The sequence below is a fragment of the Gastrolobium bilobum genome, unplaced genomic scaffold, assembly GCF_033153095.1.
Source record: "Gastrolobium bilobum isolate Gb01-03AN ecotype WA unplaced genomic scaffold, APGP_CSIRO_Gbil_v1 utg102952, whole genome shotgun sequence".
NCBI classification, from domain to species: Eukaryota; Viridiplantae; Streptophyta; class Magnoliopsida; order Fabales; family Fabaceae; genus Gastrolobium; species Gastrolobium bilobum.
This window is the reverse complement of record NW_026899060.1, coordinates 1-19296: the sequence shown is the minus strand read 5'-3', so window position 1 is coordinate 19296 and position 19296 is coordinate 1. Positions and strand designations below refer to the sequence as shown.

Sequence of the window (19296 nt, the reverse complement as noted above, 5' to 3'; positions counted from 1 at the left end):
GTTTTTTGAAAATCCTAAAATTTATTTCATGATTATTGTGCAAATAACATCTTTTGTATATATTAGCTTTGTAAAAAAAAAAATTTGAAATACAAAAGCATTAGTAAACTATAATATAATTTTTTTAATTTTAGCAATGAGATATGAAGCTTTATAAAGATAAAATTTTGTTGATGAGATATGACTAGATTTTTTCTTGGGTTTAGTTGATGGGTTAATGGGTCTTGGATTTAGAAATTTTTAGGCTATGATTAGAGAAATACCCAAGCAGGTAGAGAGAAATTAATATATTGGATCGATTTTCATCAACCCATCCAAAAACCGATCCAATTCAATTAAAATTTGCGGTTTTTAATCGGTTTTCGATTTTTCGATTTTCGGTTTATTCAATTATCGGTTTTTCGGTTCGGTCACCGCGGTTTGAATCGGTTTGGATCGGTTGATGAACACCCCTATTCTATACTATAACATTGAATCAATTAAACATATTCATTAATTTTAAGACATAATTAACCCTGTGCTCAATCATCTCACCTATAACTTCTCAGCCTCCCTCATCAATCACCATTTTTCAATGTCCGTCCATCCCTTGTTAAATGAAAAAAATAAAAAAATTGGTGATCACCATCAGAAAGACAGAAAGGGAACGATGGAGCATTTGCGAAAGTGTAGGAAATTTTCAATTTCACTTAAAATTTAAATCTAACACAAAAAAAAGCCTGCTTTCTACATGCTTTTGGAATCCAAGTCTCCATGTCATTTCAGATGCTTCGTTTCTACTGTAAAACCTTGCATATATTATAGAGTAGAGATTTGGACCATCTTTGTCACAAGTCAATAATGTAGCTTTGATTTAGATTTTTTATCAAGCATTTTGCAGACAATTAAATGAATAGACAAACTTGGAAACAAGAGATTACAAAACTCGTAGCAAATCGTGTAAGTTAATCAAAATTCGAAATGTGATTCTTTCCTTTGAAACAACCTTCACATAATGGATGCATTAGTGAGATTCACACAGAAGAAGATTGACGCAGAAGCAAAAATAGAGATTAACAAATAGATTTCAATGTCATTATACGAATTTGGGCTGATTCTTTTTCTTTTATATCAACTTTTAAGTTAATTTTTTTCTGGAAGCATGCAAATTAGTTCTAGCATACCAAAACTTAGTGATTCTCATAATCACAATTTTGAAGCAGACACAAAACGAGAACAAAAAATAAAAGGTAGAATCTTGTTATCAACCAATTAAAAACAAAGAATGTTTATAGTTGCACCAGCATACTAGATTGGCAATATGCTTTGATGCATATCTCAACTCCCTCTGTTTTTTGCCTATTGAAAGACTTCTCATTTTTTTAGTCTCAGAAGCAGTTCAATAGTTTAATTTCGCAGATACTAACTTTCAATTTTCAATCATCATTCCCTTTCTATCTTTACGATGGCGATCACCATTTTTTTTTTCATGTAAGTGAGGATGGACAGACATTGAAAAATGGTGGTTGATGAGGGAGGCTGAGCAATTATGGATGTGGGTGATTGAGCACAAGATTAATTTTGTCTTAAAATGAATAAATATGTTTAATTGATTCAATGTTATAGTATGAGGTGCCTAACTGTTTTATTTATTTTTTGGTAATCTAGGTGCGTAATTATTTTAATTGAAAGTACATGGTGGTTTTTTGAAAAAACATCTAAGTAGAAGGTGGTATTATGTAATTTGCCCTAATTTTTTTTACATTAATGAGCATGGTTATGATTGTTTAATTTTTCAATTTTAATTAAAATAACTTAATTTGTATTAATGATATTATATATAATATTTAACTGGAGTTGAGATTACTTTTTATGTTATTTATGAGTTTTAAGCTATTATTATATAAGAATATTTTTTACTGCTGACTTTAATCATGCACCTTAGTCATTTATTTACTTTCAAATATAACTATTTTTTAATTTTAATATTACTATTATTATTATTATTATTATTTTATGCTGATTTTATTAAGTCAATTACGATAATTGTCAAGTGATTTTGTAGTTATACAATCTATACATTAATTAAAAAATGTGTCAATCAAATTATTAATGCATGAAATTTGTAAGGTGTTATCTCAACAAGTTGAATGAATAATATAATAATTTAATTTAGGGCATTTGTGTTTGTTATTTTAAATGATATAATTATGTCATTTTAAGAGAGAGATAGACATAGAAAATAAAAATCATGGGAGAGAGAAAGTGGATGATTTTTATTTAAATTTAAATAAAAAATTTATTTTGTGTCTATCTCTCTTAAAATGACATAACTTTATGTCATTTAAAATAACAAACACTTATGTTATCAAAAAAAAAAAAAAATGACAAACACTTTTTCCTTTAATTTAATATATTTTAATATGAAAGAAGTGTTTTCCACTTTTCCTTATTGGAGACGATAAAATTATCTGTTGGGAAAAGTTTAAAAAATCTCATGTGGTATTGTTTGAATCACTTTTAGTGTTTTTTTTTTTTACTCACTTAATCCCCATGGTCTTTTTCATCAACACCCTTCCTTAAATCTATTTGAAAATTAATTAAGTATAATTATTCTACTCTTTGTAGAAGAAAAAAATAAAATGATAAAAAAAACAAAACCAAATATTATGATAATTTAAAACACTTAATAAAAGACTAAAAGAAAAAAATAGTAAAAAAAAATAATCAAATGTGTCAAAATAAAAAAATATATATAATAAAAACAAAAAATAGAAGAAATCAAATGATGGTAGCTCAGTTGGCACATGAAAACTCAACAAGTTGGAGTGAGAGCATGTGTTCGATTCTCCCTAATACATCATTGGAAAGGCTATAAAGATTTATTGCCAAACTCGCTCCGAAGAGCATTCCCTCCCGTGGAGTGGTTTATCCAAAAAAAATACCAGAAAAAATAAGATCAAATATATTAAAAATCATAACAGTGACAGAAAAGACTAAAATATAACAAAAAAATGAAAAAAAGTACACTGAAGACTAAAAATTAGGATAAAAAATAAAATAAAAAGGAAATAAAATAAAAAGAAATCACATGAGTTTTTAATATATTTAATTTAATTTTTTTTTTCTTTTTTATCCTTGGTGTATTTTTTTTTTTTAAATATGTTTGGTTTTTTTCTTCTATTTTGGAAATTCATAACTGTGTTTTCTTTTTCTTCTATTTTTTTCTTATTATATTTTCTGTTTTTATACATTTTTTTATTTAGACACATTTAATTTTTTTTTACTATTTTTTCCTTTTATTAAGTGTTCTAATTTTTCATAACATTTGGTCTTATTTTTCTTTTCTTTTTTATCATTTTATTTTTTCTACTAAGAACGGTAGAATATATATATTTAGTTAATGTTCTAACAGTGTTAAGAAGGGGTGTAAATAAAAAAGCCATAGAAAGTTAAGTGATTAAAAAAAAATATTGGGGTATAACTAATCCAAAGCAATTTGGAATGATATTGCTTTAGGATTTGAAAAAAAAAATGACATTTTGATAATTTTATTTCTCTTTTGTAACATGAACTTTCTCAAGATGCTCGTATTTTTTTTTTCAAAACCCTAAAATAATGTTATTTTGGAATTGTAGATAATAACTTTATTTAGAAGAAACACTAAACCCTTTTATTAAAGATTTACATTATCGGGGCTTCGCCCCTTAATGTTATCAAAAAAAAAAAAAAAAAATTTACATTATCTATCAAATAAGTTAAAGCAAAACTTGGTTTTCGTTTCCTTTGTGATGGACCACAAAGAGGGGACATGCCAAGTGTCCGCTTTAGACGAACTAAAAAAATTACATCCCTTAAATGATAAGTTAAAGAAATAAAATAAAGAAGAATAATTATATAAATTTAAAAATAATAGTAATAAAAATATTTTAATATGTGTAAAGCACAATATAAAAAACTAGCACTACTATACTAAAATAATTCCATAAAAAAGAGTTAATACTTTTAATTTTTTTACTATAGTTGTTTACTATTTTTGTTTCACTTTTGATGTGCGAAAAGTTTTCACTGTTGAGCTAAAAGTTCTCTTTGGTGAGAGAAAAAAAATGAAATTTAGCTAAATTTGTACAATATTACGGGGCTCAACTACCTATATAATGAAGAAAAAAAAATTAATATGCCATCATGTGAAGTTACTGCAAAAATGTCATACTGTTTAATTTAATCTCCTTAGATCCCTCAGCAGTAGTAGACATGGCAGAAATTGACAAGTCTCATTTGATATAAAAGCGTGACCAGTCTAAGTGTCTAACTATGGGCTAGCAGAACAATATCGTTCATCCTAAATTATATTCCTTTTCAGATCCTCATATTCTCACTTCATATAAATAATATTAAATTAATATTATTATTTATATATTTGTAAAAAAATAATATTAAATTAATTTAATTAAATAATAATTAATAATATGAACAAATTTTTTTTTTGAAATATTTCAATCGTCAACTAAACTATCATAATTTAATTAATATAAATAAATAAATCTTATCCTCCAAAAATTTTATAAATTCAAAAACTTCAAATTTATTACCCATATCGACAATATAATTATAATATTTCTTTCCCTTGTATCAAGTAAAGAATGCGCTTCTCAGTTCTAACAAACAAAAAAGAAAAATCAATCTTCAAATTATTATTATTATTAATTGTAAATATGATACTTTTAAATTTTCAGGAATTTTAAAAGATTGTACTTTGCAAAAGAAAAAAAAGAAGGTTGCATTCAAATTAAGAATTATTATAATTTTAAATTATTATTTGATTGATTGAATTTATATTAATTCATAATTTAACACAAAATAAATTAGGTCTCAGAAATCATAGTCATCATACAAAACAGAAATGAAAAATAACATTTCGTGCTGACACGTTATTTAAAACACATTATCAACAAAATACTGAACATAGATCTCTTAAATAACTGGGGAGAATAATCTAAGTATTCTGTACAACTATGGATAAGTTGTCCCATTCCCATGGATGAAACCAACATATTGCAAAGCAACGCCTATCTAAATGTCAATGCAACCACCCTTACGTTCAAAATCAAGCTGGTTGAAAAAAAAAAAATCAAACACCCAGAACTGCGCAAAAATTGAGCAGACCAACCATAATAAGAATTGAAGTCACATGGCACATGAAATGCAGTAAAATAGATTCACTATAACCACAATCATTGTAGGGTAACAGCCATCGCTCCTTGATCAGTGCATGTTGTTTTACTTAACTATTATTATTGTGGGTCAATACTGCACAATGACTGTGTTATTTTTTTCAAAGATTGACATGAACGCACCATGTTTCATTGTGTTTATTCGTCAGCCTCCAATGTAAACGATGCTGAAATGCGCATATACAATAATGTAGACTCCCTGAACATGTTTGCCACCAGAAATTTCACTCATTTGCATAATCACCACAACTATCCATCCGCTGCAAAGAACAAACAAAAAGAACACGTTTGAATATTTACAAAATTGATGACAGAAATATCAATATGATAATAGCTTTAGAGTACATTGCAGTTTTGGCAGCTAGAGCCAGTTCAGTTTGTCAGCATAAGCCAGGCACAAACCAAGCTAGTTTTGGCTGACAGTTTCAAAGGAAACTTGACCAGTGATCCTAGAGTGTATGACATAGGATAAAACTCACCATTCTTTTGCTGACATAAGGCTGTATCTTGATTGGCATCTCAGATTGAGTTTCAACATTTAGTAACTTTCCTTTCTCTCTCTCAAATTCTTTTCTCGATTCTTTTCTGCTACCAGATTGCCAGACTCTACCAAAATTAGGAAGCCAGTTGGCATCAAACTCATTCCTCACAGTCTCTCCCCTCTTTTCCATCTCCATTTCAATCTTTCTCTTCTCCGCCCAAGCTGCTCCCACCCGTTTTGGATTCAACTTTTTGGACTTCCCTGACTTGTTTGAATGGGAGACAAGGTCTACTGAAACAGGCTCAGAATATATCTGCACTCCCTCAGTTGTTTCAAACCATGGTGGAGGTGCTCCAGAATGAACATTTCCACCAGCATTTTCAATAGGCACAGAAGAGACTCGGCTGAGCATCTGTTGACCTGAAAATGAAGAAGGATCAAGGATCATGAGTAGAAAATGCATCACTCATGCTAGTTCACCACCAGAGTCACAAACTCATCTGTTGCCTATCTATGAATAAGTTATAACACCATAGTAAAGTTTTAGTTTTTTTTTTTTCCTTTTTTCCTTTTTTCTGCATTCATATTACTTAAATATTTTACATATATGTACAAATGCAACAGTGCACTACATATTCAATTGGCATATGCTTTGCAGCTTTTTAGTATTATAAGAATGGAAGCAAAACAAAATTGACAAAATTATAGATGAATACCCTTATGGTTGCTCTCTCTGCTTACCATTCTACCATTGTCACGCACCTAGTACATTCATACAAAATGCAATACTTTTATCAGAGTTGAAATTACTCATTAGACAGCTACGACACAGGAAGAGAGCAACAATCAGAAAAAATGTTAAAAAAAAAGAAATTAGAGATTATAATTTATAAGTACTAGCATACATTGTAAGAAGCAAACTATAATACTTGATCATCAAGACATGAAAATTAGATAACAACTAAAAATTGGGCGAAACTTCAGATATATTGATCTTGTAAAACAATGAGGTTACCAATACCAACCACTGCTGAAAGTGTGAAACTCAAATAGTATGTGAAACACTCAAAGCTTACGACCAAAAAAAACACACACCCATGGAACTTACCCCTTTATTACAAGAGTAACCATCACCTGACCATTGTCTACCATTACAAGGGACAGAATGGCTTCTTTCAACTGAGACAATATAAGCACAAAGAAGATAAGACCCATTTTTAATGAATCCCCCATGTCGATGGTAGTTGTAAAGAATAAGAAATGAAATTTCCAATAGACAGGATACGCCTACCAGCAAAATCTTGCAAAGCAAAAGGATTTGCACCAGAGCACGCTTCCGAAGTTAAAAAAGAGGTATCAATATCTAACAAGCCGGTATTGCCAACTCCAGATTGTCCTGAACAGGATACCTGATACTCATTCGTATAGCATTGTAAAGGAAAAACACCATTCGGAGAATATGATTCTACAGAATGGGAATAAACATTTTCAAAACTATCAATTTTTCCATTGTTGAGTTGATTATGGATATCACTTGAAGGTCCAAACACTGCTCCGCAACATTCCTCACTCGACAACACAGCTTCATTTTTTAGGGCCATGCACCTCTTTTCCCACTGCACTCACAAAGAAAAAAACAACAACTGATCAACAACTACATTATTATTAGTGATATAGCTCACTTAGCTTTGTAATTACTTTGTAATTCTTTAATTTCTGTACATTCGTCTGTATCAGATAGCTTCTTATTTTTCTGTTAGTTTGTTTAGATGTTAGTTAGATGCTGACTCAGATTTGAGTCCTCTCGTTTGCTCTATAAATAGAGCTCTTCTCTATCATTCTCACAACCTGAATATTCAGTTAAATCAATGGCTCTTTCTCTGATTTTCTCTCTCTCACACATCATGGTCCACACCTGCTGTTCCCACTGTTCCAGCTGTCACTCATTCTTTTCCTTTCTTTGTCCAAGACATGTCACCACACCATAATTTATCTTCTGCCACTCCAAGTGCTGATGAATCGAGTACTCAGCATGTTGAAACACCAAATTCCCAAAATGCTCATGCACCAAGTTCTCCTACTGCAAAATCATCTCCTAGTCAGTCACACTGTCCTATACAGTCCAATACATCAGGTTCAGCATCCTCCTTTACACCTAGTCATACAAATTTAGCCCCTTACTGAAACTCACCATCTCCCTCACAGTTGGATAGTTCTCTTGTCTCCACATCATCTTCTTCTCCTGAGTCTTCTACTTCAGAATTTTTACCTACATCTCCTCTTACACCTACTTCTCTTGTACATTCTATTCAAACCAGATCAAAGACATTAGCTAGAGCTCAAGCTCTTCTCACTCACATTGAGCCTACCAGTCAAACAGGCGCTGAGCAGTCCACCTTGGCTCGAGGCTATGAAAGTTGAATATAATGCTTTATTAGCTAACCAGACTTGGACTCTTGTTCCTCTTCCTCCTAATAGGTCTGCCATAGGATGCAAATGGGTATTCAAACTTGAGGAAAATCATGATGGATCTATCAATAAGTATAAAGCAAGGCTGGTTGCAAAGGCTTTCCACCAACAACCTGGGTTTAATTACTGTAAAGAACCACTTCAACCCAAAACCTTAAGGTGTTAGGTGAGGGTCTTTTTAGTGATTTATATTAATCTCTAACACACCCCCTCACACAAGAGCCCTTTGGGCTTGAAGTGTGGATATTGCACAGGCCCAATTTTTGGTTTACCTTTTTGTGCTTTGATTTAATTCCACTAGAAAGTGGGAGGCGGTGAGGATCGAACTCGTGACCTTATGGCCACTGAAGCTCTGTTACCATGTAAAGAACCACTTTTTAGTGATTTATATTAATCTCTAACAATTACAACGAGACATTCAGCCCTGTTGTTCGAACAGTAACAATTCGGATTATGCTTACTCTGGCTCTCACTTATGGCTGTACTCTTAAGCAATTGGATGTCAATAATGCCTTCTTAAATGGTGATCTTGAAAAGGAGGTGTACATGATTCAACCCAAGGGATTGAACATCAACATCAACATCAACAACACCTTTATCCCAAATTAATTGGGGTCGGTGGTAGATGAACCCACATGAAAGATACAAAACGGTTGAAAAAAAGTAAAAAAAAATAAAAAATAAAAAATAAATAAATAAATAAATAAAAATACACAAATAAAATAATAAAATAAAATAAAATGAAATAAAAATATATGTATATATAAATAAATAAAAGTAAAAAAGAAAGGGACAAGAAGAAGTGGGGGAAATGAAGGGGAAAAGGACTAAAAAAGGACCATCTGGAACATAGGAATAACAGCGAGTCTAACCCTCCACCATACTTATAGCTTTTCTCCATTCCTTTCTAAGACATACTGTCCGCCAATCTATATCCCACTCCATTAAATCTTGTTTTACTACTTTCCCCCAAGTAAGCTTCGGCCTACCTCTGCTTCTTTTTGTGTTTAGCTCTTGGTAACAAACTTCTGTTCTTACAGGAGCATCCATGGGTCTTCTCATCACGTGCCCAAACCACCTCAATCTATGTTCTCTCATCTTCTCGGCTACCGGTACTACTCCGACCTTTCGTCGAATATCTTCATTTCTTATCTTATCCATCCTTGTGTACCCACACATCCACCTTAACATCCTCATCTCTGCTACTCCCATCTTATGCTCATGTTGCCTATGTGCTGGCCAGCATTCCGCTCCATATGCATTGCCGGTCGTACTGCCGTTTTATAGAATTTTCCTTTTAACTTCAGGGGAATTTTGCGGTCACACAAAAATGCAGATGCACTACGCCATTTCATCCACCCTGCTCTGATTCTGTGATTTACATCCTCATCAATCTCTCCACCATTTTGTAAAATGGAGCCCAAGTATTTAAAAGCATTTTTTTTGGGTACCTCTTGACCATTTAGATGCACAGGTTCTTGGTCCTCATCTTGTACCAGAGAAAACTCACACTTCAGATACTCAGTCTTGCTTCGACTTAATGTGAATCCTCTGGATTCCAATGTGCTTCTCCACAATTCAAGTTTTCTATTAACACCCTCCTTGCTCTCATCAATAAGCACAATATCGTCTGCAAAAAGCATACACCATGGCACTTCCTCTTGAATATCTTTTGTTAGTTCATCCATAACTAAGGCAAATAGGTAAGGACTTAGAGCCGACCCTTGGTGTACACCTACCGTGATAGGAAAATAACTTGATGATCCGTTACAAGCTTTTACACATGTAGTAGCCCCATTATACATATCCTTGATTGCCTTTACATACTTTAATGGAACCTTTTTCTTCTCCAGGACCCACCATAAAACTTTCCTTGGAACCCTATCGTATGCTTTCTCAAGGTCTATGAACACCATATGCAAGTCCTTCTTCTTTTCTCGGTATCTTTCCATTAGTTGTCGCATCAAGAAAATGGCTTCCATGGTACATCTTCCTGGCATAAATCCAAATTGATTTACAGAAACCTTGGTATCTCTCCTCAAGCGATGTTCAATAACCCTCTCCCACAGCTTCATAGTATGACTCATTAGCTTAATGCCTCTATAGTTTGAACAATTCTGTATATCTCCCTTGTTTTTGTAGATAGGCACAATCATACTTTTCCTCCATACATCAGGCATCTTATTCGTCTGGAGAATCTTATTAAAAAGATTGGTCAACCATTTTATTGCCACATCCCCCAGGCCTCTCCACACTTCAATAGGGACACCATCAGGCCCCAAGGCTTTATTAGTCTTCATCCTCTTTAAAGCCTCCTTAACTTCATGTGTATTAATTCTGCGTACAAATCTTCTATTCATATCATCATACGCGTCCTCTAAGTCCACCTCGCTTGTATTTCCATCCCCATTAAACAGCTTGTTGAAGTATTTCAACCATCTTTCATTTACATCTTCATCTCTCACCAGAAGTTTTTGATTTTCATCCTTGATGCATCTAAGACTCTAATAAATCACTGGTTTGCAAACTTAACAAGGCTCTTTATGGTCTAAAACAGGCTCCAAGAGTCTGGTTCAATAAACTAAATAGTTCTCTTATTTCTTTCGGCTTCAACGCCAACTGTTGTGATCCTTCATTGTTCACTCTTCGATCTTCCACAAGATGCATCTATGTTCTTATCTATGTTGATGACATCATAGTGACTGGAACTGGTCCCTTTTTCATTGCTCAGCTTGTCTCACAACTTCATTCTCTGTTTTCTCTCAAGGACCTGGGTAATCTTGATTATTTTCTTGGTGTTGAAGTCCAAAGGATTTCCTCAAATTCTCTGATGTTGTCTCAGTCTAAATACATTCGCGATTTGCTCACTAGAGCTTTTATGCAAGAAGCTAAAGGCATCTCTTCTCCTAAGCCAAGTAGCTGCAAACTTTCTCGGGCTGGTTCTCATTACTACCCTGATCCCCATCACTATAGACCTGTTGGTGCTCTCCAATATGCCACTATTACTAGACCTGACATCAGTTATGCAGTGAATAAAATTTGTCAATGTATCGATCAACCATTAGAGAAGCAATGGGCTGTTGTCAAAAGAATCCTACGCTACTTGAAGGGGACTGTTTCTTTTGGTTTGCAGCTCAACACAGCCTATTCTACTAGTGTTTTGTCTCTCACAACGATTTGTGATGTTAATTGGGCATCAAATCCTGATGACAGATGCTCAACATCTGGTGCCAACATATTTCTTGGTCCTAACCTTGTATCATGGTGGTCCAAGAAGCAAATTGTGGTTGCTCGTTCTAGCACAAAAGCTAAGTATCGCAGTATAGCCACCACTTGTACTGAAATCCTATGGATCCATTCTCTTCTTAGGGAACTTCATATCCCTTTAGCTACTCCTCAGTGCTTTGTGACAATATGAGCACAGTGGCTCTTACTCGTAATCATGTTCTCCATGCCCGCACGAGGCATATGGAGCCTGATATCTTCTTTGTCTGTGAACGTGCCCTCAATAAGGAATTGGTGGTGACACATATTCCTTCCTCTGATCAAGTTGCTAATACACTGACAAAGCCTCTCTCCCGTGCTCGCTTTGCTGAACTACGATCCAAACTCAAGGTCTTGGATAGTTTATCCAAGCCTCCTTGAGTGGGAGGGTATTAGTGATACAGCTCACTTAGCTTTGTAATTCTTTAGATTCTATTTCTGTACATTCGTCTGCATCAGATGGCTTCTTATCTTTGTGTTAGTTTGTTTAGATGTTAGTTAGATGCTAGTTAGATGCTGACTCAGATCTGAGTCCTCTCGTTTGCTCTATAAATAAAGCTCTTCTGTATCATTCTCACAACCTGAATATTCAGTTAAATCAATGGCTCTTTCTCTAATTCTCTCTCTCTCTCTCTCACTCAAACTCTGATAATTATAAATCAGAGATTTTGTTTTAAATTTCCCTAAAGCTCCGAAAACATATAAAATAAGATTGATATAATGTTTACAGCACCTTAGCTAAATCATCGTTAGAAACCTTAAATGCGTCCAACTGATCCATGGCGCCACCATATTTCCAGAAGAAGTGCTTCAAATTTTTCACATGTTCAACACTTGCTAGGTGACGAATCACATTAGCACTGCCACAAGAACAAATTAAAAATTACAGTCTAGCTAAAGGAAATCTTGACTAACTTCCATTTGAAATTGAATTGCAGAAAACAAAATTCAATACCAGGCAAAGGAACTAGAGCGCTCTTGGATATCTTGGTCACAGAAAACACACCACAAGCAATTGCGAGAAGAAAGTTGGGAATTGAGAGGGCTAGGGGTGTTCAGGAAGACGCGAACATCAGAGAGTTTGTTTCGGAAACGAGAGAGGAAGGTGGAGAGGGATTTCTTGTGGTTTGGGAAGTACTTGTGTCGGAGACCATGGTCGTGATTTATATTGCAGACCTTACAGAACTCAAACTCAATGTTCTTCTTCCTTGTTGCTGCTCTCCTTCTCTTGATCTCAGATTGCTCCCCCATCATCATGGTCACAGGGCTAGCATCCAACCCAGTGTCAAATGCTTTTAACTGTAACACTAACCATGTTAGTTGAACTGGAAAATGAAAGCTTCACTAGACAAAATAATAGTTCTAAAGCTCAGAATTAAGATGTACAAAAATATTTGAGCAAAACAGTGATATATATTTCTGAAAAAGAAGATGCGAATTTGTGTAACAATATCTTTTAAGAATCACTATAAACAGTATGGATTCTAAGTCTATGTAAGGGGGACATTTTGATTTCTGAATAAAATTTTCTTTTACAGAATCGTCTTTTTCATAGCAACAATTTCAAATTCCAGTCTATGGTACAATAATATAGCAGAAACATGTTTAGCAAATTGTGAATTTAGAGCAAGTGATTTATCCCAGTCAGTTTGATATCCCTTTAAACTTGTGGCTAAAAATTCAAGGATGGGTTCGTCATGAAGTTTTTCATATAAAGCACATCCCAGAATTTTTTACCCCATTTTAAAAAAGGACACCAAGCTGAACCTTAGAATAGTGAGATTTGTATAGTCTTTTACCAAGTCAGAAAGATATCAACAGGAATCAAAATTGAAATTCACAATTCATTAGCAAAAAATTTGGTGATGCAAAATAATAACTAGTTTTATTGAAAAAAGGTTTCTGTATATTGATATTGAATAAATTACATGAGTGTGTATTTATACAAGAAAGAATCGCTAAGAATGACTCAGCGATGACTAATCAATTCTAATAAATCACAATCAATTCTAATCAATCCTAATTAATAGGAAATAAAAACGGAAACATATTTGAATTCTGATTTTCTACACTCCCCCTCAAGTTGGGAGATAAATGTTGATCATTCTCAACTTGCCAATCAAGTCTTCGAATGCTGGACGGTGTAGGCCCTTGGTAAGGATATCTGCAGTTTGCTCTTTGGTTGGAACATATATCATACGCACACTTCCATCATCTAATTTTTCTTTGATGAAGTGACGATCAACTTCCACGTGCTTTGTTCGATCATGATGCACAGGATTTTGAGCAATGCTAACAGCTGCCTTGTTGTCACAATATAGTTTTATTGGTAGGGAATATGAAATCTTCAACTCTTGAAGAAGTCTTCTCAACCATATTCCTTCACAAACTCCATGAGCTAAAGCTCGAAATTCTGCTTCAGCACTACTTCTTGCAACCACTGTTTGCTTTTTGCTTCTCCAAGTAACAAGATTTCCCCACACATAGGTGCAATAGCCTGAGGTAGATCTCCTGTCTACTGATGAGCCTGCCCAATCTACATCAGTGTAGATTTCAATTGTCCTTTTATACTCCTTTTTAAAGAATAATCCTCTTCCTGGAGTGTTCTTGAGGTATCTAAGCACCCCATAGACTGCACTAAGATGCTTCTCCATGGGTTAGTGCATGAATTGACTAATCATACTCACCGCAAAGGCAATGTCAGGACGCGTATGAGATAAGTAAATTAGTTTACCAACCAATCGCTGATATTGTTCTTTATCCACCTCATTCCCATCTTCAATACTTAACTTGGTATTAGGTTCCACATGTGTCTCAGCAGGCTTACACCTTAACATTCTTGTTTCCAACAAAAGATCTAGAACATATTTCTTTTGTGTGAGAGTGATGCCTGTTTTTCTCCTAGCAACTTCCATACCAAGGAAATATTTGAGAGTGCCAAGATCTTTGAGTTCAAATTGAGCTGCTAGAAATTTCTTCAAGGTGTTCAATTCCTCAATATCATCACCTGTAAGAATTATATCATCTACATATACAATAAGAATAGCAATTTTACCATCCTTAGAATGTTTGTGGAAGAGAGTATGATCAGTCTGTGCTTGAATGAAGCCTCTTTTTTTGACTGCTTGTGTGAATTTGTCGAACCATTCTCTTGGAGACTGTTTCAATCCATATAAAGACTTTTTTAGTTTACACACTGATCCATTTCCCTTTTCAAAACCAGGTGGAGGATCCATATAGACTTCTTCATGTAAGTCACCATTTAGGAATGCATTCTTCACATCTAACTGTTGCAGAGGCCAATCTAGGTTGGCAGCAAGAGATACGAGAACTCGGATGGTATTGACTTTAGCAACCGGAGCAAAAGTCTCATGATAATCTATCCCATGAGTCTGAGTGAAACCCTTTGCAACCAATCTTGCCTTGTATCTGTTGATGCTATTATCTGCATTGAATTTTATTGTAAACACCCATTTGCATCCTACTGCCTGTTTTCCCTTGGGTAGGGTCACTATCTCCCAAGTTCCATTTCTTTCTAAAGCATTCATTTCTTCAAAGACAGCATCCCTCCATTTTTTATCATCGAGAGCATCATGTATATTTCTCGGTATCTTTGTACTATCCAACATAGTATTGAAAGCACGGAACCCTGGGGACAACTTTCCATATGAAATGTGATTAGAAATAGGATGAGTAGTACAAGATCGAGTACCTTTTCTGAGAGCAATAGGCAAGTGTAGATCATTTTCACCATGGCACTCAAGTGTTAGGGTGCTGGAACTAGAACATGGTTCAGAATCCTGGCAGTGTAGAGGCTCTGGGTTATTCAAACTTTGAGGAGGCTTTCGCCTGCTATAAACTTGTCCCCATTTTGAGGAGGCTCCTGACGATGAGGATTCTGTAGCTCCCCCTGTTTCCAAAAGTAGAGGTAATACTGTGGCATCAGCAGGTTCCCATGACTGATCTTCATCTACTCCTATAGACTCCCCCTGAAGAGAAGTCACGGGGAAGAAAGGATCATTCTCAGAAAAGGTGACATCCATAGAGACAAAGACCTTACGAAGAGAGGGTGAATAACACTTATAGCCACGTTGAGTAGGAGAATAACCAATAAAGGCACACTGGAGAGACTTAGGATCAAGCTTAGACCGTTGATGGGAGGGAATATGGACAAATACAACGCAACCAAATAACTTGAGAGGTAAGGAGGAGACGCCTCGGAAGGAAGGGAAGGTACGAAAAAGACTAAAGAGAGGAGACTGAAATTTTAGAATGCGAGATGGCATTCGATTTATCAGATACGTGAGAACTGCCTCTCCCCAAAGATATTTAGGAACACTCGTGGTAAACATAAGAGCCCGAGCAACTTCAAGGAGATGTCGGTTTTTTCTTTCCGCAACTCCGTTTTGTTGGGGTGTGTCAGGACACGAGCTTTGGTGAAGGATGCCATGTTGGGAAAGATATTCTCCAAGAATAGAGTTAAAATACTCTTTGCCATTATCTGTACGAAGAATTTGTATAGCAACTTGGAATTGGGTTTGAACCATGACATGAAATTTTGTAAACACGGATGCTGCATCGGACTTGTCCTTTAGAAGATATACCCAACAAACTCAGGAATGGTCATCAATGAAGGTAATGAACCATCGAGTACCTGAAATATTTTTAACACGGGCTGGACCCCATATGTCACTATGAATTAAGGAAAATGAGGAAGAGTCATGGTGAACTTTAGAAGGATAATGAGCACGAGTATGCTTGGCAAGTTGACAAATATCACAAGAAAACAAACTAGGACTTTTATTAATAAATAAGTTTGGTAACAACTTCTGAAGATAAATAAAATTTGGATGGCCTAGCCTACGATGCCACAGCATAACATCATTACATGAATCAAAAGGAAACATAGAGTTTTTTTCTACGAAAACAGCTTCATGAGTCACATCCTCCTCAAAGTAGTAAAGTCCACCATCCTCTCTAGCACTGCCAATCATCCTCTCCGAGTCCTGTTCCTGAAAAACACAACCATGTGGAAAGAATTTAGCAAAGCAATGCAACTCAGAAGTCAGCTTGCTTATGGAAATGAGATTACAAGACAGAGAAGGAACATAAAGAACTGATGTCAAATTAATCAGCTCAGAAAGTTTAATGGTTCTGTGTCCCGCAATCTGGGAAAAACTGTCATCGGCGATCTTGACCCTTGAGGGTTCAGAATATGGAGTGTATGAATAAAACAAGCCAAGATTACCTGTCACATGATCAGAGGCTCCAGAATCACGGATCCAATGATTTTGACTATCAACATGGAAAGTTGTACCTTGCTGGACCACATTACTAGTGGCCTTAAGAGGTTGAGTCAAAAGTCTCTGAAGTTGTTCAAACTGAGTCTTGCTAAGAAAGACACCATCAGAGTCAGAGGATGCATGAGGCTCATCAACCTTGTCATCAGTAGAGATCTGATATGCACGACCTTTATTTTGTCCTTTGGGCTTCCAATTTGCAGGTTTCCCGTGGATTTCCCAACATTTCCCACGAGTATGACCTATTTTATTGCAGTGGGTGCACCATGGATGACCATCCTGTTTTGATTCTCCAAGAGGAACGGTCAATGGTACGGTTGGCAGCTAATGCAGACATATCATCAGACTTATCAAGCGACTCTTTTTCTCTCAGCATAACTCTCCGTCTACTGGCTTCTCTACGAACTTCAGCAAAGGCGTCAGCAAGTGAGGGTAACGGTCACTGCCCTAATATTTGACCACGAACCTCATCAAGATCTCGGTTGAGTCCGGCAAGGAAATCATACAGTCTTTCCTTCTCCAAGTGTTTTTTAAATTGGGTATTAGCTTCCAATCCTTTAAGATCGGATGCATAATAAAGATCCAATTCCTGCCATAAATTTGTTAGTGCAGTAAAATATTCAGTAATAGTCATACCCCTTTGACGAAAGTCTCTCAACTTATTTCTCAGTTCAAAGACTTGAGAGGTATTCTCCAGATCTGAATAATTTTGTTGAACAGCATCCCAAATTTCCTTGGCAGTATTGAAGAACAGATAGGTTTGGCCAATCTGTGGTTCCATGGAATTAGTCAGCCAAGCCATGACCAAGGAATTATTAATCTCCCAATTGTCATAATCAGGAGAATCCTCAGTAGGTTTCTTAATTTTTCCCTCAAGATAGCCCATCTTACCCTTTGCCCGGATGACCAACTTAACCGATTGAAACCATTGCAGAAAATTCTTACCGTTCAACCGGTGATTAGTGATCTGCAAACCTAAGTTGTCTCCAGAGGGCTGAGAATTTGGGGCAGATGAGGAGGCAGAAGAACGATTCGAGGAAGCCATGAATAGAAAGCGAAGGTTTGACCGTGGATCCAAAAAAAAAATTTCTCCGATTTTATATCTGACCACTGGAACAGGGACAGAAGAGGCCGACGAGGAGTTCTGGGCAGCTCGCGCCGGAAAAAGAGTCCGGTAAGGCCACTCGCCGGAGAGTGGCCGCGCGTGTGGCGGCGCGTGGGCAGTCTGATGGCGACGGGTCCGGCTGCGTTCAACTCGTCGGAGCCTTCTGAGTTGAATGGTACCTCCACCTTCTCGATTGGAGGTCTGTAGGTATGGTTTCTGAGATTTGGGTTTAGGTTGAATTGTGTTTGGGTGGTTTTTTTGGATGATTTCAGCCTTGAAGGTGGCTGATTTAGGGTAGGAACGAACCCGCTCTTGATACCATATTGAAAAAAGGTTTCTGTATATTGATATTGAATAAATTACATGAGTGTGTATTTATACAAGAAAGAATCGCTAAGAATGACTCAGCGATGACTAATCAATCCTAATCACAATTAATTCTAATAAATCACAATCAATCCTAATCAATCATAATCAATCCTAATTAATAGGAAATAAAAACGGAAACATATTTGAATTCTGATTTTCTACAAGTTTCTTATTACTTAAGGGGTATAAGTAATAAAACATAGTCAGATAGTCAGTCAAAATTCATTAGTTAAGCCACTTAATGATCCGGCGACCTATAAATAAAAGTTCAGGGGTCTATGAAATATGAATTTCATACTTTTCATTATATTAGTGAAGTATTGAGTTGAACTAGAAACTTCTTCCTAAAATTATCAAACCATGCAAAGTAGTGTAAATTTAACCTCTTGTGCATATGCAGAAAACCCCCTTGAATGGAGTCAATAAACCAGGTTCAGTGAGTTCAAGGAGTTGAATTGCTCAGTTTTGAACCACAGTGGAGTTTCTGCAATTGACCTATAGTAAAAGGGAGTTCCTTACATTTTAGCCAGTATATATTGAAGGGAACCTCCTTCACTTCTAGCATTATATCTCTGAACTCACAAACTAAAGTCTTTTCAGATTTCCATTCAAGGAGATGGACTCCTCCCAATACCATCCTACCACCCGTTGTCCTTGTCTATTAACACCACATTTCAGTTTAGAACCCAACAATCTTAAGGCGGAAGATCACAGTTTTTATTATGAATCCAACAAATTTGCATATAAATAGCTGACCGCCCCCACACTTCCTAAATATCAAGAGCTAGTGACTAGGGAGGAAATTGAAAGCATCATAAATGAGCAGGAATTCTACTAGGCACAGAAGATGCAAGACATTTCTTATGATATTGAAGGCGAAACCAATTTCATAAAGAATTTGGGTTACTTCAACTGACTTTGAGTATATAATAGTCAGGAACTATTCAAAACATTACAGGCTTTTCACTCATCAAAGCTGAGTCCTGCTCAGGCTAGTTGAAACGATGAAAAATGATAAAAAAATAAAAGAGAAGTTCTTACAGCTTACTAATTATTTTTAGTCACTCAAGAGTCATTGTTCTTTGCATTTAAATA

General features: G+C 35.3%; 1 protein-coding gene across 1 annotated transcript; it reads right to left on the bottom strand.

The window, feature by feature from the left end:
• Positions 1-4967: 4967 nt before the first annotated feature.
• LOC133286770 (TITAN-like protein) lies at positions 4968-12721 on the bottom strand. Its single transcript, XM_061484219.1, has 7 exons — positions 12383-12721; positions 12161-12287; positions 6986-7310; positions 6803-6873; positions 6411-6456; positions 5693-6114; positions 4968-5473 (listed from the first exon to the last, which is right to left on the bottom strand). The coding sequence occupies exons 1-7, from the start codon at positions 12682-12684 to the stop codon at positions 5438-5440; spliced, it is 1329 nt and encodes a 442-aa protein (XP_061340203.1). The 5' UTR covers positions 12685-12721; the 3' UTR covers positions 4968-5437.
• Between the last annotated feature and the right edge of the window lie 6575 nt (positions 12722-19296).